Source organism: Panulirus ornatus, chromosome 1 (genome assembly GCF_036320965.1).
Source record: "Panulirus ornatus isolate Po-2019 chromosome 1, ASM3632096v1, whole genome shotgun sequence".
Lineage (NCBI taxonomy): Eukaryota > Metazoa > Arthropoda > Malacostraca > Decapoda > Palinuridae > Panulirus > Panulirus ornatus.
This window is the reverse complement of record NC_092224.1, coordinates 23,228,179-23,248,622: the sequence shown is the minus strand read 5'-3', so window position 1 is coordinate 23,248,622 and position 20,444 is coordinate 23,228,179. Positions and strand designations below refer to the sequence as shown.

The following is a 20,444-nucleotide window of genomic DNA, read 5'->3' as shown; positions in this document are numbered from 1 at the left end:
TGTGTTCTTGAATGAAGTTAATGAGAACACCCTCACCTATGCTGGTGTAAATGAGAGTATAACAACACGGACAGACGGACGAAGAGAGAACTCAACACCAGGATCATGTGGATTTCCAGGAATGTTCCTGGAAATGACAGAAAAACCGATAGCGAAACCATTAATGCCTGATTATTGAGACGGACGGCCGTAGATGATGGGAGAAAAAAATGAAATGCACAAAATGGTACGTACATCACTGATTCACAATGGATGGGGATTTGGTGGGGGTTGGGGGGTTGAACCAAGACTTCTGCCGAAACGGTGTTGACCTGTGAGATTGACTTCACATCTAGTTAAAGTCTTTCAAAGACTGACACACACACACACACACACACACACACACACGTGGCGAAATGATAATTACCATATTAATTAATGTCAGCATGGATTTGCACCGCGGAGAATTATACAGACGCGCCACCTAATATACCACAAACCATGTGTGATACAGTTATGCAAGGAGAGAATAGACACGGGTTTTTCTTCGGCTCTGCCAGTACATTTGATAGGGTGAATTATATATGATCCTGTGGGGAAAAATGGCTGAATATGAAATTGATTAATAAATTCATAACTTGCAGAAAATTCACGGCAGTATCAGATGAGACTATGTCAGATTAAGATGTTTGTTAGAAGTTCCTTAAGGAACGTTACTGGCTCCACTACGGGAGTTAGAGACTTGGGAGTGACTAAACGAAAAACTGGAATATGAACATACAGTAAGAAGTACTTTATCTGCTCAAGTGAACAGGAGTGATGAAGAGAATCTTTATCACAAGCACTGAAACAAAGCTGCTCAATTAGTAATTTTAAAAGCAGACCTGGATACTGTTGTATCATATAGACGCCATGATAGTTAAAAACCAGTTACAGATAAGCCGAAGGTAAATGATCGTACAGCGTACATATGAGAGGAAGACAACACAGGTTAGGAAGCAGTGTTTGCGGCTGGGGCTACGCTCTAGTGCTAGTTAATGGCACAATCTCCTCGAAGCTCCTTGTAGGTAGATACCCGTATCATTCTCTCTCTTCCCTCCTTTTTCCTTATTCATTCCATCTTTCTCCTTCCTCCACCCTTCTTTCTCGTAAAAGAAAAGAATATTGGATATGTTCTCTAAATTTTCATACGATACAGATCCTTCGAACTGTACTCCTGAAACTCATCGAGTGAAAGGTACAAACCCGAGTGGAAATAGCGATTCTCTAACACATACTCAAGCTTCCTCAGAGTGCAGTTTACGAGAGCCTCCAAGTATTGTCCACAAGAATGCGGTCCATCTCCTCTGCGCAAGGTAAAGGTAGACGTATCTGGCCGTGCGTCTGGTTTGTGTTCCTCGATCCACCTGAACCGTTATGATATCTTCTCTTATCCTCGAAAAGACCGACGTTGTGGAATCCGCTCCCACGTTTCATCATTCTCTCTTCCTTTATTCTTTTCACCTTCATGGGTCAGGTCTGCCAATTCACCTGAGGAGCTTGTGGTTCATTTCATCATTTTGTTTCTCTCACTCATATTTTCTTTTTTCCCGAGATGGATATGATAGAGGGATGTTTTGCCCCTGTTGTGTCGCGTCACTGTGTAAAGAAAAAGATCCTATTTTTAAAACGCGTTTTCCCATAAGGTGTGTTTGTGCAGCTATAACCTAACGTGCTTTCATAATAAAAGATCACCTAGCCCAAACCTTCTAATACACTTTATACACAACAAAGATATTTTCTTGCATGAAGAAAGGTAAATGAATTTTCCGTCAGAAGGGAAAAATTTACTTCTCGATTGACACAAATGTTCAATATCTCTAGAAGAATTTTTTTCTAAATTCTCTGTATCCGAAAGTAAATCGAAAAGTTATTTTTACACGAATGAGTTATAGTACAAGCAGTTACGCCTTCCATGTATATAAGTGAAAGGGATTCTTATAGATTCTGGGGAACACGCACATTCCCTATGACATACTTAAAATAGCTTCATGATTTCCTGAACTTTTCTTAAAGAAAAAGGAAAGTTTCTTTGTGCATTATAACCAAACAGTTTATGCTTACATGCATTTCCTTTTTCAGCGTATGGTAGGTTGTTAAGCAACACTGGATATTCAGATATATGTTGTTATTGATGGTGATCATCAGAATGGTTTGTTCATAACATTTTACCAAAAGTTTCCATTGAACGACGAATAATCAAAATGACGTCAGTAAGATGACTTAAATTGCAGGTCGATGCTTAATTCTACTGAGCATACTCAAGTATTTACATGTGAATATCAACACAACGAATACATTCATAATTCCATTCGTCATAATTCATTTTGCAAGACTATTGATTCAGCAACCCAAAAAGATAAGAAGTACTTACAAGACTTGCTTACATCACATGATCAGGTATGAGAGTATTTCATTTTTACGTTGGAGGCTCCACTCACGGAGACAAGTCCACATCGAGGCCGGGCCTTAAATGAAATATGAAGTTAATGAAAGGCAAAAAAGAAGAGACGATGAATTGTACGAATTTTGGAGGAAGTGAAAAACTTGTCTTTTAAAGAGTGCCAGGTCATGTTTATCTGGAAAGACATGAGAAGGTAGAGAGTTCCAAAGTTTCGCGGTGAAGGGAAAGAAATAGGTATCAAAACGGCCTACCCTTGAGTTACTAACGGCCACAAAGTAATCATGTGACGCTGCAGCTTGCAAGATTTTCTGTAGTCTGGCTGATGGTGGGGGCACACAAGCAGCTAGATGGGAAAGAATTCGAATAGCTGAGTTCAGTATGGAATATTCTGTGTATTTCCTCGCACACCCAAAGGCAAGAGAGTGTGCAGATGTGGTGGCAGAATGCAGTTAGGGTTCACAAATACTATTACTGTTCCAAAATTTAAGAGTTTTATCCTAAGATAGATCTAAGCGAGGAAATTCCAATCAAATCCTTGATCACAATAGTATCATTAAGAAATTATACATCTAATGACATTTTGTATCCAGTTAGCCTTCAACTACATGTTATATGACTTCCCATTATCAAAAAACCCTTTTCCAAGTTTCCCAAATGTATAGAGTAAAATAGACAGGAAAATATCTGTCAGCTAAGTGACAGATTTTCGAATCCAGCTTTAGATAAATACAGGAATACGTAGAACTAGATTCAGGCGCTAACATGATAACAGAGAAAGCATTAGTATTCATCGCTTTATCGTACTGATTAGACCAAATTCTTGTACACGAGACTATAAGTATATAATGCAGTTGATTATCGTGCATTATTGGGTTGGATTGCTGTACCTCGAGTGAGTGAACGCATCCAAGAAACTAACCACAATCATTTCTCTCTTTACAGGTCAGGCCTGCAGCCCAGAACCTCTGGTGAGGGCTACCACTAGGAAAAAAGGACCTTGAATTCTAAACGGTGGAAACTAAGCTGATACCAAGACATCAATGTTCCCTCATACTCACCGAACGGACCAGCAGGGAAGGTGCATATCGCCGACTCTGTTGTGTATAGCGGACTTGACTTAGGTAATGTCAGGGTGTCCACGCATCCTCTTGAGAAGGACGATATGTGGAGAACCTTACTGACACTGTAATATGTAGTGGTCCAAGTTCAGGAACGAACTGGAGAGCTGGACGGTCCCATTCCTAAGGGCTGTTTTATCTTTGGTTGTTGATGAGAATGACACTCATCTGGCGAGCTTCGTATTTGGGAGAATGATTGTGATTACAACTTGTGTTAATGATACTCGGAAATGGTCTGAAAATGTGTTGCACAGATAAGCAGGAAAACTTGCCCAGGAATCGTGCATTTTTTTTGTTTTGCAGGAAGAGCATTATTCAAGTGATTCTCTCGTGTCAGATGAGCTGTTGAATGATGTGATCGTGTTTGTCAAGATGCTTGTATTTTTAAGCGAGTGGTTGCATCAGAAGCCGCAGTTTTGTTAATAATTGTCGGAGTTTTTATTGCACTGGTGAATATATAAATGCAAGAAAAAAAGTTTTTCAAAACATTTGTCTCTGCCTGTCTTCAGTTCAAGATCAGCGGGATCCTTTAAGATGTAGAGTTTTTGTGAGTAGGTCGGAAATAATTTGTTGCCTCCGATTTGAGTGTGAGAAGATACCAGTGCCATTAAGAGAGGAAACCATGACGTCGTTATTTGATTGCAGAGTTTCTCGTATCCAAAGTGTGCGATCACAGATGTGCAGAAAATTTTACCTTGTCCACTTTCAACACGAGACTTCTCTCTGGAAGTGTGAAACTGTTGACTTTAGACACAGCGAGGGGAGCCCAGAGGTTTCATTCACTCGGGCATTTTCTTAGATCAGGGTCACAGTATCTGAAAGACTACTCGGGCTTTAAGACTTCAACAACGTAATGATGAGTAACAGATGACCAAGAGTTATTCTGCGGACACTCCCTACATCAACAAGAAGCTATAAGATGCTGCGAGTCTATCTGAGGTTGGTGCTGACCATGTTGTGTGGCGGCGCGGCTTTGGCCGGGTCGACCCAAGAGGCGAGGGTCATTTGTCTGGATCAGCTCTACCCTCGGGTTCGGACGGAGTATCGACTCCTGAAGTTTCCGGATGATTGGACCAATCATGTCCCTGTGGATAACGATGAGGTTACGACTATCGACGGCGCGAGGACGGGGCCCGAACAACGCGAGTCCCACGAACTAAACACCTCGACTTTCAGGGTCAAAAATCACAGTAGGACGACGGAAGGAAAGGCAAAAGTTATGGATCAAGACAAGAAACAGGAGCGCCAGCAACACGTCCTCTGTCTTACATATGATTTTAGAGTTTCTGTGAATGAGACATTAGATGATGATGGTGGTGATGATGATGATGGTGATACGGAGGATAAGAATAACGATAGTGAACACGTTAGAGGAAGGGAGGCAAGAAGTGAATCATATCCCCAGGCTGATGATGACGGTACTAAAAAGGGGAGAGGAAACGTTGGAGACAAGGCGGCAGACCTCTTCAGTATTGACTTTTTGATGGAATCCTCTGAGGTGTTGGTCCCGTGCTGGTGGCTGACTCTGGGTAGCAGCAACGCCTACCTTACTGTGGCTCTTATCGGCGGAGACATCCTCGAAGATTCTGATAGCCGAGAGGAGGATATTCGGCAGAAGTATGGTGACTATACGTACCTGGTTTTTCGTGCAGAAGAGAGGAGAGTTGAACGAGAATGGAGAGAACTATTTTCTAATGCATCAGGAGGTACTACTGTAAACGAGCTAGATATGTCGGAGGAAGAGAAAACGACACCTGTCGACAAGGCATGGAGAGCGGTAGATGAACTGAGGAGATTGTGGCACTCGAGATCTGTTGCTCACTTCCTGCCTCGCGAGGCAGACTCGTCTCGTCGGAGGCCACACGTCCACAAAAATTCCTTTGAGTTCAGTTCTCAGCTGAACTCGGGAGGCAGAGTCCGACGGAGACACGTCAATAAGGGCAAGAAAGATCCCAACTCCTACGCAAGTTCTTCTACACCTGATGGAAGGAAACCGTCCAGCGAAACAAGACCTTATACTGACTTCTATTCCCCGAGCAACATATCTGACGAACTCTTCCCCGGGTATCTACCTCCACATCTACACAACTATCACCATCGTTTCCCCTCATCCTCCTCATGGCACAGTTTTCGTCACGCTGTTGATTATCACATGATGCACACCGGTGTCGTGAACACTCCGCTCCTCACCGCCGCTACCTACCAGCTGCCAGTTGGCACGTGCCTCAAGACCCCTGGTGAACCAGGGTCTACCAGCGAGTCTCCCTCGAGTCATTTCTCTGGGCGTAAAAGTCATGCGAGGACGTTGGATACGAATGACATAATTCCAATCGACTTTACGCCGCTCTTACGAACTTGGCTCAGAGAAACCTTACCGTGGAAGAGGGAGACCTCAAAAATTACAGTAGTCATGTTTACTACAGACTACAATCCTCGACAGCAGCAGACTCCTGAGATCCGCGACAAGGAGCCTCCGATGAATGAAGACTCCCGCCTTCACCAGAGCAGGACCCTGGCCGAGGACTCTGAATCATTTCCTCCTCCAGTCGTGGACAGCACCACCGGCCACGCTACAGGCCCCACCACACCAACAGCAGGACATCACTCTCAACCTTCCAGCAGTGTCGTGGAGGGAGAGAGTGAGGGGGCGTTGGATCAGGCCTCCTTAAGCCACCTCCTCCGCCACTCCCCACCTCACCTGTTTATCAACTATCGGTTGGACGGTAAGTGGCCTCATTATTACAAATTGTCACCTCATCAGAAGGGCGAAGGACTCTGCTGATGGATGAGGAGACGTAATGAGAGTCATTACGTCTTTGATGTAGGTCTTAAACTGCTCTTGTGTCTACCCTCATGTACTCGACTTAGTATTTTAGTTATACGTCTATTCAAGGGTTGCAACATACTGTGTTCACACTATATCAGAAAGGTAGGTGGTGTTGATTGTTTGATATTATGAATGTGTATTTACTTTCATGTCTCGTCTGGAAGTACCAGTTATCTGTGGCGTGATGTAAGAAGTTAAGAATATTATTTTTTTTTTATTCATCGGACAACGAATAACGATCCTGATGCCGTGATGACTGAAGAGGCTTGTGACTCTTCCTCAGAGGGATCAGGGTTTTAAGCCGAGGTTACGCGGTGGAAGTAGTTGCTCTCCGTTTGTTGAGCTGTTACCTTGACGTGGAGAGGTGGTGAGTGGCTATCCAGTGGGTAGAATGCGATAACCAGCTCGCCCAAGGGTGAGACGATTATGGTATATAGTAAATGATCCAGTGCAGTACAAATTTGTTTTTCTTTTCGTGCTAGGGGGAAAAATTGTGTGAGTCTAGGACTACGGAGTCTGGCATTAAGGGCGATATGTTAGAGACTGAGTCTTCCTTATTGTATAGTGGGACTCAAACGGTAGGGTAGCCAGGACTCGATATGACGTACTTAGAATTTACTGAAGGCCTTTGCGCGCGTGGTCTGCTCTCTCGCTCGTATAGAAAGTGTGACTTGATTCCATCTTTGAGAAAATTATGCACACGCTAAATGAATGTGAACGTTTCATTAGAAGTGGGATCAATGATGAGACGAGGAGAATTGTTGGGGAAACAAATTAAGCTGTTTTGAAGCCGCGGCTCTTGTGTTCTATTTACCATACACGACCATGCTGGTCACTGTACAGTCAATGCCCCACAAATATTTCGGAAAGTTTGCCCTGGGGCCGTCCACAGTGCTGCTAACACTTCTCAGTCAGTGAGTCAAAACTGTTCTCGGCACCTGTTGCTTGTACCGATTTTTCTTGCATGATGCATTCTCGGCGTCGTTTGATTTTGTTATATTTCAGTCTTCCAAACGTGTCATACCAACGGAGAATGGCTGTGTGTGTGTGTGTGTGTGTGTGTGTGTGTGTGTGTGTGTGTGTGTGTGTGTGTGTGTATCCCGGGACGTTCGTTTTAAGACATTGATGACTGTTTCATCAATCCAAGACTGCCATAAATGCGTGACTCGCCGATGAACACACTGATCTGCTCTCTATCATTGGAGAATAAATCTTGGATTTTCCTTTCTTAGTTGTGAGCTGATCAGTCCAGGTTGTGAGGCCGCACGTTAATAAGTGAACGTTTCAGACCCTTCTAGGCAGGTGAGAGTTTGCATGCTCAGGGTGCAGCCAAGAAAACAAAGAGGCACGTTTAACAGCGTTTTCTCAAGGAACGATGCGAACGAACCAGAGAGTTTGGAACGTTTCTGGATCTCGAAACGAAACGAGTTTTGCATGATTGGAGTGTGGTGTCCTCCAGGTTTTTTCAGTCATTATCCATCATTTATATTCTTACACCACTAACAATATCCCTATACGTTTTTTTTCGGCTTTTTTTTTGGCTAACATTTAACAACTAGATCGTTAGGTCTCCAATGCACCACGACACTCGGGAAAATGATATGCATCCTTAACTTTTGCCTGAAGCAACTTGCTATTTTCCCTCGCGAACCGCACGTCACTAGGTCAGCGTGGATGAGGGAGTCGTTGGTAACCAGTGTGCTAACTATATAATCAACGTGACGTCACGCTCGGGGACTAGTTTACTTCCATAGGATAGCATTACATGCCGACACTGAACCGTCACGTAACGTAATGTACAATATATCTCGTCCGCTGAAACTGTTTATTTTTCGTTTCTAGAAGTAACTGATTCGTAGGTAATCGAGATGCTGCCGATATTTTTAACTTGAGAGTACTTAGTATCAAAATCTCCCCAAAAATTTAAGAATCCCCAATAAAGATCAAAATCTAAGATAATCTAAGCAAAACGACCCAGATGTCTTAAGATCGAAAACATCTGATCCAGAGCATAAGAAAAATAGAAATAAAAAAAGATGGGTAGAGGAGTAAGAACATCAAAATAGAAATAATAAGAGATAAAAATCTGAACAGCGGAAGAAGAGCACAGAAAAGAAAAAAGTTTGGGTCCGGCGAGTCCTAAACCTACTCAGATCTGGGTCTGAAGATTTTAAGCCGAGGGGGAACAAAATTTCGTACGTCAGGGCGAAGAAGCAAAATGAATTTACACATCCCCTTCTGCCATTTACCTAATCCTTTTTCTCATATAGGTTTACACATCCCGCATCTGGAACAGACAGACTCAGTGACAATGACCCGGAGATCTATCTCCCCTTCCCACAAGTGGTGGACGTTCTGTTCCGGTTAATGGAAGAGTTTCTTTCGCCTTTTCCCACCACTTGCTTTCCTTTCTACTTCTATCTCGAAGATGCAAAGCTCGAAACCCATTTAATATGATGGATAAAAGAGTATTTCAGTCAGGGAGTACATAGAGACTCCCCTGTGGCTTGTAACCAGCATACATGACCGACGACGGAGGAGGTGGTGATGATGAGGCTCGCAGCGTGACGCGGAGAGGAATGGCCAGTAATCACGAATGACTGACGACCATGTATGGTTTTCGCCGCCACACACACACACACACACACACACACACACACACACACACGAATTCGCACGTCAGTGAACATTTGAAGGGCATGGGTAGCGTGCGTTTGAAATATTTCCCAACCAAATATAAATTTTTTTCCCTATTTATCCGTTCTTTCCAAGTAAACTAAGCGGTAGCGTGCGTTTGAAATATTTCCCAACCAAATATAAATTTTTTTCCCTATTTATCCGTTCTTTCCAAGTAAACTAAGCATTCATAGTGAACCCTACTGGAATCAATATGTATATATACATATATACGGTAGAACAAGACGAACTGAAGACACCTCAACTTAAAGAAGAAAAAGTATGATCATGACGCCTATTATTTCGACTGTGTTAACCACTCGATGAAAAGTATCGACTAATGACACATCACAAGTAGCCTCACAGAAATTCTTGAAAAGACTGGAGGCCTTTGTGCTGTGAACCGACACAACTCGTTCCCATTTCTTAGGCTTCGTGTGTCATGTTCCTGCGGCGAGTTAGCTGGGTTAAAGCACAAGAACAAGGAACTGTCCTATACCTGCCATTGTGAGCATCATAGTCAATCTATGAGCCAGTGCACAGCTATGCAAGTGAACGGCTCAGATTTCTGTTAGGCTGTGTGGGTACGTCAAGTCATGCATTACTGTAACTGTTCTTCACTTAAATGTTCGACCAAGTGCATGATGTATAGACCGTACGATTTGTTCTGTAAACATCCCTGTCTACCTAGATGTACACCACCAATGTGCTTATCCAAAGTGTGGAAATATCCAGCCCAACATGAACTTAAGAAGTTCTTTTATGATTAGTTTATAAGTAACTATCATGACCTCCCAGTTCTGTATCATCTGTAATACGTCAACTGTGTATTTTCATCCGGATTTACTGCCCAAGTCCAATAAACCATTATTTTTCTATTTATTCATTCATTTATTTAATCTTGGGTAACGAAACGAATGTCTCGTTCAACTGGAAGATACCTTCCGAAGGCGAAGTGGTGTTACGTGCCTGGCTCCTGTCACTCGTGTCGAGGCAGACTGCGTAATGCCCTACACTGACGGTCGTCTGCCGTACGCCAACAAACGTGTCAGCAGAGACTCAGTCTTCTGAAGGATGATCAGAACCGTATGAACTTCGATGCCTTCTGAACCATCGCAGAGAAGAAACAGTCGTATGTGTCTCTTTCGCCTCATAACAACACACGACCGAACATTTCGTTCTTAAAACCTAATTCTCCGTATTGTAATGTGACTTACACTATCTGGAGAGTAATACTGGGAGGTCAGTACACCACTCGATTATTGTCATAAAGTGTTCTATTTAAGAGTCTGTTGGTGGTATACACGTTGGAGACGAGCGCTCGCCGTTATCCCCGCTCGTGTGTCCGCGTCTCTATATGGCTGACCAGTAACAACGCCCATCAGCTTCGTCAAACATTCAGGACGGCACCAAGTCTAGATTATCCTTTGAGTTTCGCTCATGAGAGGAGATCCCTTTGGAAGAGCTGAAGCTTCTGAAATCTCCATATTTCTGGAATAGATATTCCGCGACAGTTTTACGACGAAGAAAGTTTCATGGTCAAAGCCGCCTGATCGAACGCCTTTTGAGACGATAAAATAAGCGATAATTGGACGTAGGCAAACCCCCTCAACTTATCAGAGGCCCTACAAGACGTGTTGATGATATTCTCTTTATCCAGAAGACTTTTTCTTATTGCTGTTTGAGTGGAGGATCCAACCCTGTTGTGGCAACACGTGTTATAGCCATAACTTCGTCAGATGCCTCGCTACTTGCATGGAAAAATGTGGACATCATTAACAGACACTTACGATCAAGTAAACGTATAAGAAGCTATAACGATATAAGAATGATCGATCAGCAACACTTGGTGTTCGCCTGTACGTATATCACATCTCGACTTTCATGCGCATCATTTGAAGTTAATGTGGTAGGATATCGTAACCCAAATATCTTTCTATCATATCAGATCTTGATAAATAACATTAATACAGCCTGGACGCAGGGCTGAGGGGTCTGTCATCAAACTTGGCCATCCAATCAGGGTGATCCGCAGGGAGTGTGACCCAGACGATCTGGTCCACCAATATCGTTGAACAACGTCGTCATCAGCGTGCCGCGTCCGTCACTCATGGCCTCCTCGCTCGCAGATCACTCCCCGGATGTTAAAGTCCGCCAGGTTATGGAGCTAACCTAACCTCACCTCACCTAGGTCAAGGTTATATCTTGTTTATACCAGAGGTGTAAATGTAGCACAGAGCGGTAAATGCTAGACTACAGTGATGGTCTACGACCAAGCTTAGGACAGTATATGTATCGCGATGTTGTCATTTTTTCTCTTGCTAGCGAAATTGTGAACGCCGCCAACGGCAGCACAGATGGTAATCAAGCCCCTCGGAACCCAGCTGTAGCAACTTCCCATTCCCCTTCCTACATCTGAGTAAAAAATACTTAAGTCTTGCGTGAAGGTAGGATAAGCTTCACAGTCTGAGACCAGATAAGTAGTGAGTGAAACGTCTTCAGTAAACGTGGTCCAGCAGCAGTCTGGCTCAGTGGTAAAGTAACCTGTTGACGTGTGGTAGATACCCTGATGTGGGTCATGGGCCACTGCCACACACGATTTGCACGTCCGGTCACTCTCGATCTGGGATATGGCTACTCGCTGCCACCCACTCACCACTGTGTAAGTCTCATGGTTACCACTGTCGCTGGCGATGGTCTGCAGTTACTTAATAGAGATTAACGTGATCGTATTTCCTCCTGGTCGAGTGTCCTCATCGCAAGCTCCACACCGAACACCCTCACGGCTTCCGCACTGGGTCCAGTTGCCCCCTCCACTTCCAGCTTGTGCGTAACAGGAGTCTCGTGACTTCACAAAATTTATGACTGTTACATGTAAACATTATATACATTATCATTGACGCCGAATCTTTAACAATACCTATAAGAGTCAGTGGGCAAGTACATGAACACATACGTATACACGAGTTATATAAACAGATAAGTGAATTGCTGGATGACATAAAAATGCCAATATATATATATATATATATATATATATATATATATATATATATATATATATATATATATATATATATATATATATAAGGAAATTCAGTGTTAGATATTTTTCTATACATCGCAAATCATGCATGCGAGGGAAAAAAAAAAATTTTCTTTTCGTGACTCAGATGCAGCCCCTTGCCTCCATGACGTTCCTCATATTCCAGGCCAGGAAATTACGTCAATTTGCTCGCTATCACCATAATTCATGGGGGGAAAATTTTTCCCTAACGGTCCTTGAGAGATGCGGGAGAGATAATTAACACATGAATACCGGGCATGTGCAAGGTGGCGCCTGCTGGCAGACGTATGCCAATGCAGTTTGTCGCAGTGTTTTCGTTTTGATCTTTACCTCTCGCGTGTAGTTATTTTATATCTGGGTGTCGTGTGGGTCGGATACGACGAAATGCATAAAAGAAAGACGACAGCGTCACTTGAGAAAACCGTGTCCAAAGAGAACCCGTCTCGTTTATCAGTAACTAAGTTACTCATGGTTATAACTATCATCCATAAAGTTATGGATAAACTCAACAAAACTTGAGAGAACAGTTTGAAGTACGTAAGAAAAAAAAAAAAAAAAAATTAGAAGAAAATTCTCTTCTTTAAATTAGACTAAAATCGATACTTCAAGATGATTACACAGTGACCGTAAAAAGGGGGAGGAAAAAAATTCGTGGAGCTTCACATATTCCAGAGGCTGGAAAATTCCCAGACATCTTTGGCGAAAGGAATCACTACTTCTGTGGCTACTTTAGGACGACAACGGTAGACCATGAAGATGACTGCCCCAGACTACTGGTGGCAGGTTATGAAGATGACTGCCCCAGACTCACTGGTGGCAGGTTATGAAGATGACTGCCCCAGACTCACTGGTGGCAGGTTATGAAGATGACTGCCCCAGACTCACTGGTGGCAGGTTATGAAGATGACTGCCCCAGACTCACTGGTGGCAGGTTATGAAGATGACTGCCCCAGACTCACTGGTGGCAGGTTATGAAGATGACTGCCCCAGACTCACTGGTGGCAGGTTATGAAGATGACTGCCCCAGACTCACTGGTGGCAGGTTATGAAGATGACTGTCCCAGACTCACTGGTGGCAGGTTATGAAGATGACTGCCCCAGACTCACTGGTGGCAGGTTATGAAGATGACTGCCCCAGACTCATTAGTGCGTCAAGAGTCTAATGAAGATGACTTTCGCTGACTTACTGATAGAAGGTTCTGCTGAGGCAACCAAGAACAACACCGTTATCTCCCAAATCCCTGTACTTACGACAGTCTCGTAACTCTCTGATGATGTACTGGGCTGCACACGCACGTACATGGATCCGTTCATTTGACTCGGATGATACATAACGTACGTTCTTACGTTCAACGGATGTAACAACCAGGGACGACCTATGAGAGCTCAGTATGGTACATTCCCGGTCCCAGCTAGAAACCCGTGTGTGAACCTGTTCACGTGGATGTATCCAGATTCCTCTCTATATATTTTTCATTTCCCCCACCAAAGACGCGAGTCAACACTAGAAAAAAAAAAAATTACTCTGCATTATGTGTGGACACATTGCTCCAACATCCTTTCTCCAAGCACCGTCACCATGCATCATTTTCTTGTCTGTCTAAAGTACAGTACGACCATGAGTATTTCAACTAAGGGCTGTCGACCCCTGTCTGACTCAACTAGAATTCAGAATAAATCTGACTTTCGTTATGCATTTACATATTCATGAAACACGTAGTTTTCTTTTATATACGTATTGCAATACGTTTACCATATGATACGTTAATGTACACACACGTATATTCTATATTTAAGATATCGTATAAACTTCCGTGGCTGCTTGTATTTGTTTATGTACCCAAGATAAAGCCCACACACACACACACACACACACACACACACACACACCTGTCTATTCCTAAGTTGGCGTTGCGGGAGGATGGACGAGGGCGAGATTACAGGATTCAGTTTTTCTGAAGCACTAGTCAATACCCCTGTAGAACCGAACTTTACTTACCATTTCTCTACTTTTCCTTCGCAAGCGAACGATTCACAACGTCCAAGACATTAATCATAACTTGTAATCAGTCTATCGAAAACATTCTTCATCTTTTGTAATCTTAAAACACAACTTCTTTTTCGAAAGCAATTTAACGCCTTACGACTTTCTGCCTGCAGCTCGTGTGAGTGAAGTTGGCTGTATTCTGAAATTATCGTCCTCACTTTCTATCAGGATCGGCCTGTTATCGTGCCAGGAGGTCCTTCGCTGCTGCTCCTGTGGAGGTGGCCACCCAGGCCATTAATGACTCTGGCTCCGGGGGGCTGGGGCTCTCGAACCATGAGCTCGCTTTACTATACTCCGATATTTCCGCATTAAGACCTGAAAGGTGCTTATAATATTCAAATGAATATCTTTTGTTCTTATATATATATATATATATATATATATATATATATATATATATATATATATATATATATATTCCTATGAGTCTACGGGGAAAATGAAACACGAAAAGTTCCCAAGTGCATTTTCGTGTAATAATCACATCATCAGGGAGACACAAGAGAGAAATATAACAGTTATATTTCTCACGTGTATCCCCTGATGATGTGATTATTACACGAAAGTGCACTTGGGAACTTTTCGTGTTTCATTTTCCCCGTGGACTCATAGGAATATCTTGATCACGCGCAAAATTGTGATCCTTTCCAATATATATATATATATATATATATATATATATATATATTGTGTGTGTGTGTGTCAGAGGGCTCCATCATCGCGAGTGAAAAGACGCCTTCGGCAAGGCTGGATTACTGTTATATTACGGAAATCGACCGTGTGTCCAGTTGTGCCTGAGTGAGGTCATCCGGGAGATGTCGGGTATAGGGCAGGTAGCGAGTGCGTCATGCAGACTCTTGGGTCAAACCACGCCTCTCACTAATTACAAGGTTACTTCACCCCCATTCCATATTTTCTGAGGTCCTGTATACTTATACTATATTGTATCTATAGTCTCTCTCTTTACACTTCTGAAAACATGGTAATACACGAAAGCGCTTAGCATTTTTTCGTGTTGCCTCTTCCTTGTGGTGTGTCTGCATTTATCATGTGTTTGTCGTCATTTTCTGGTAACACTTTTTCACCTACGTCATGCGACACAGAGCCGGGGAGAGGGAGGAGGGGTTGGGAGCGCACTGTGCCACTCTGGGTCCTCCTGCCACTAACCTGACCTATGTACGTGACCCCACCACAGGCAGCGATTGTGTACACAGTCGCTCACATCTACCTGCTCAAGATAATTCTCATCATTCCTGCACTTAATTATTCTACACCAAAAGGTATTCATTAACCTATTATGAAGGAAGCTGAAAAACCGAAAAATGTGATGGAAGAGGAACCTAAGTGATGGTGCTAATGGCATGCTGTAAAATGTGAAGAGAAAAAAGAATTAAGGGCTGATAGGAAATAAGTATCTTGGGGCAAGGTGGCGTTTGAATTCCAAGTCACTGACTACCACACACAGGCAGATATGAGGAAATTATCCTCACATAAAACCAGTCTGTCTGAGCAACAAACCGATCAGTCCATGTGTCTTCCTCTTTCCATACTGAGCAGACCAGAGGAAAACCATCTCTACGGTTTGACCTTCTTTCTCCACAGTAATTTTGCCCATCCAGGAGCGAGGTTCAGACGGGTCATAAATCTGAAGAATCCTAATCGTAAACATTTCACGAGTCAACCTATCAACAACCACTTGAAAGTTGATGAATGCGTAAAGAAGTTCTCCTTCAAGGACGCTGTATGAGCTGGGATTGCAACTGGTTGGGAGAAATTATGGGAGCCATCGCCTCAAGGAAGACCTTGAGAAGCTTCACTGCGAAGAGACTCAACACCATAACAGGTTCACCACTTGAGCGAACCGTTCATCTAACGAGGGTGGATGCCAGCGTAGTAGAGAGGCTGACGGATGTCGAGATGGACGATACGATTCCAAAGTTAATTACCGTGAGAGGTACTCGAGGGGTGAGATGATCATAGCTGGTGAGTTTATGTAAATAAACGTTTGAGTCTTTTTTATGGAGGCGACGACTGAATACTCTCCTTAGCCAGTCCGTGAACATGCGCTTGTCATGCCAGGCGACTGTCAAGCAAAGGAGAGCTACCACACTGACCAGCACCACTCGCTACATCAAGAAAGCAGTCCTGGAGATTTGGAGCTGTTCGGTGAGAAGCTAACTTAACCTCCCATAACCTCCCCACTCGTCACCACACGGCAACCTAACCTACCTACTCACCACACGCCAACCTAACCTACCTACTCGTCCTCACACGCCAACATAACCTACCTACTCGTCACCACACGCCAAAATAACCTACCTACTCGTCACCACACGCCAACCTAACCTTCCCACTCTTCACCACACGCCAACATAACCTACCTACTCGTCACCACACGCCAACCTAACCTACCTACTCGTCCTCACACGCCAACATAACCTACCTACTCGTCACTACACGCCAATCTAACCTACCTACTCGTCACCACACGCCAATCTAACCTACCTACTCGTCCCCACATGCCAATCTAACCTACCTACTCGTCCCCACATGCCGATCTAACCTACCTACTCGTCCTCACACGCCAACCTAATCATCCTACTCGTTACCACACGCCAACCTAACCTCTCTACTCATCATCTCTGTAGAATGTCAGATGACCCGTCAAGGTAACACGCTGCCTTTATCATTGTACTAACCTTTTCTTGGCTTCATACGCTGCAGTATATACAATTGGGGACTCGCTAACCAATTATATACTGATATACACTTGATCATGATCGTAGTTCACTGTTGTCAGTTATATACGAAGTGGGTCCCGCGTTGCAGGAGAACTTTGACTGTCCATCAAGGGTTGTTACATGCACAGTTAGGGTCATGAAGAGATCAGTACAGTTACATGCACAGGGTGGGTCATGAAGAGATCAGTACAGTTACATGGACAGGGAGGGTCATGTGGAGATCAATACAGTTAATGCATAGGGAAGGATCATGTGGAGATGAGTACAGTTACATGCACAGTTAGGGTCATGAAGAGATCAGTACAGTTACATGGACAGTTAAGGTCATGAAGAGATCAGTACAGTTACATGGACAGGGGGGGTCATGTGGAGATCAATACAGTTAATGCACAGGGAAGGTCATGTGGAGATCAATACAGTTAATGCACAGGGAAGGTCATGTGGAGATCAATACAGTTACATGCACAGGAAGGATCATGAGATCAATACAGTTACATACACAAGAAGGATCATGAGCAGATCAGTACAGATAAAAGGTGATGTAGTGATTAGCGTTGCTGACTTCTAAACCAGATGGCTCATGGTCGATCCTCGGTTGAATAGGTAAAGCACCACAGCCAGGGCACGCCAAGGTGGCCGGAAATAATGCCTAGAGAGCACATGTGGTTAGTGATGGGTCTTTGTCTGGAGGGTTGGAGTTTAAGACTGGGTTGGCAGTTCGGTCGTTTGACCTTGTCGGGTCAGTGTGTGTGTGTAAGTCTATTGTTAGTGTCATGGTCTTTTAGGGGTGTGAGGATCTGCGAGTCGAGGTTACTAAAGTGTGAGTGAAGCAAGGATATGCTTTTTGTTTCTAGGTTGGATGTTGGTGGTTGGTTATCAAGTGGTTTGGGTGGGAGGGGTGTGGGTGCTGTCGTATAACACTAGGTGCCGAGCATGTGGAGGTGGGACTGGTAGTGGGAGGATCTTTGTTTCATTGTGGAGTTGTTGCTAGGCAGCCAGTGATTGTTCTGAGTGCACTGTTTCTTACGTTACGTAACTTATGTGACGGAAAATGTTTCGAATGAATTGGTAACAGCTGACTAGTAGTATGGGATTGATATTTTGCGTTTGAAATGTTGAATTTCTTTATCTAATGACTATCTGTATGTATTCACGAGATTTATGTAAATTCACAAAAGGAATATGAACAATGATGTTATGAGCTCTGTGTCCTGGATGTTGATATTAATGCTAAACACAAATCTCTGGCTTGTATCAGATGAAGCATTAATGCTGGCTGGATATGGTTACACTTTCTCGTGGAATCTGAATTATCATAAGATGATGAGGCTCAACAAGTTCGTGGAGGAGGGTTGGATTCTGCAGTACTACTTCATAACACCTAGTGGAAAGAGATTGAGTGTTGCATTAGCCAGGGATTTGTTATGGTTAGTTCGCCTTCCGTGTGGACATACTGTACATGTCAAGAGGAAAAAAAGGGAGTTGAAATGATACTGGCTGCCAGATGACAACAAATAAGGAAGTGATGATCGCTACTATACAGGGTTACTATTTCATTACGAGCCAAGGATCGTGTTAGCTGATATGAAGGTTTATCACACGTTATGAGCCCAGTTTTCTAAGTAGGCGTCTATAGAAAAAGGGAAGACATAATGGGATAAAGAACAAGTAGCATGATATAGTCTAGTGATGTAAGTATCGACGCAAACAGATTCATAAAGATTGGACTAAGAATCCAAATGACATCGAGATCATGGAACTGCAAAGAAACAGACCTCTTAATCTTAGTGAGGTAGACAGTACCATGCTTTGTACGCAGTTGTAATAAAAGGTGAAACTTGTATCGCCAGGTCTACATTGCTTCTTAAAACGAGAAAGCACTTGTGACTCGGTTCACTTGTTTGAGTAACTCTGATCACGTTACATTCAAGATGTTTGTTGGCCTCAAACAGGCCTTTGACAGATGCATCTTACGAAGACATGCTTGAGGAACTTGTTAATCCGATGGATTTCCTCGAAGCTGTTTCGCCGGAATGTTTAATGTCTTGAGTAACAGAATGGCTGAAGGTTGATTTCAAGAACCATTCAGTAGAGTGATGGAATTGAGTGGGGAATCTTACAGGAAGTTGCTCTAAGGTCCACTCTTTTGAACGCGATAGTCAGATACGAACCCCTTAGATTAAGATAAGGTGTTACAGTATACATCTCAGTGACATTCTTTTACGGTACTGTGACCAACATGCAAGTGTTAACGCTCTAAGTACACTGTGTTGCAAATTGGTTCTCGTATGTAGTGATGAGTAAGCCGAGCATCTGGTCAAAAAGTCGACAGGTGAGCGTGATTCTCTACCAAAACTTTTTTTTTTTTCTTTCTCGACTCTGCTCGCTTTCATAAACGAAGCTCTAGAGAATGTGAAAAGCGGACCAATTTTTGTAATCCCCCCCCTTTTTTTTAAGAGGTTGATAGAAAAAAGATGCAGAATAATCCTGGAAGCAGGCTGTTATAAGAATAGAAGGGGTGGGGTGGTGTTGGTTTGGGGGGGGGGGGGGGGGGTTAGTGTGCCAGGTAATGAGACCCGCTACCACACACTACTCTCCACCACACGTCCTCCGCCAACACATAGTACTTACAAACCCTCACTGTAACCACACATTTACGTGCCGTGCTTAAAGGTCATCTCACGGTGCTTGCCACAGTTCCCCTTCCCCCATATGCCTCCAAGATAACGTTACATTACAAGGTGATCCTTCATGATATCGTGTTACAGTTCACCTACCAGGCGTTACTTGTCACCCCTCCGTTGTCAACATATGCGTCTAGACCTACTTTACTTGTCGGATTTGTTCTACCATAATCCCGTTACTTGCCACACATCATAACACGTTCCCTGTCACTCCTGGAACGGTGATGCAGTACACTTGTTACCACAGGGTTACGTGAATAATCGGTAGTGACTTGAAATTACGTACTTACTTGCCTTTTATGTTGGTGGACAGTGCACATTATTCGACACTTGTGTTAACCAGGCAAATTTCACCTCCCGTCATGCACAAACATTTGAGTTAACGGTGCATGACGGTTGACGATACACTGTACCTCCTCCTCAGCACATCAACTGACGATACACAATGCCTCCTCCCCAGCACATCAACTGTGTTATCTTCCTCTCCTCCTCACATCTGAAGCTGTTGCTTCTTGGGGAGCAGATGGTAACCCTGTGTGGTGGCACTTGGGGTGCAGCTTCTGTCATCTTCCTCCTCCTCCTCTTTCCCCTTCACTGTAGCCGGGAACCCCGGGACTGGTGCAGTTATGATGTTATACAAGAGGTAAAGTTTGAACGATGATGCCTTAACCCTCGTTGTCTTTGAGCAGGTGACACGCATGTGACCATTGGTGGATCTCTCTCTCTCTCTCTCTCTCTCTCTCTCTCTCTCTCTCTCTCTCTCTCTCTCTCTCTCTCTCTCTCTCTCTCCTGGATATTAAGCCAAACTTTGGTTAAAACTTCATGTAACAGTTTTCCTGACAACGCCCGCTTGGCTCGTCGA

General features: G+C 43.6%; 1 protein-coding gene across 2 annotated transcripts in view; it reads left to right on the top strand.

Moving 5' to 3' along the window:
* Positions 1-20,444, top strand: part of LOC139763053 (tyrosine-protein kinase receptor-like) — a 1,458,433-nt gene that overhangs the window by 134,431 nt on the left and 1,303,558 nt on the right. For both annotated transcript variants that reach the window (XM_071688765.1, XM_071688676.1), the window contains exon 2: positions 3,365-6,263. In XM_071688765.1, coding sequence (XP_071544866.1) covers positions 4,460-6,263 — 1,804 coding nt within the window. In that variant the 5' untranslated portion in view covers positions 3,365-4,459. The remainder of the gene's footprint in view (positions 1-3,364; positions 6,264-20,444) is intronic.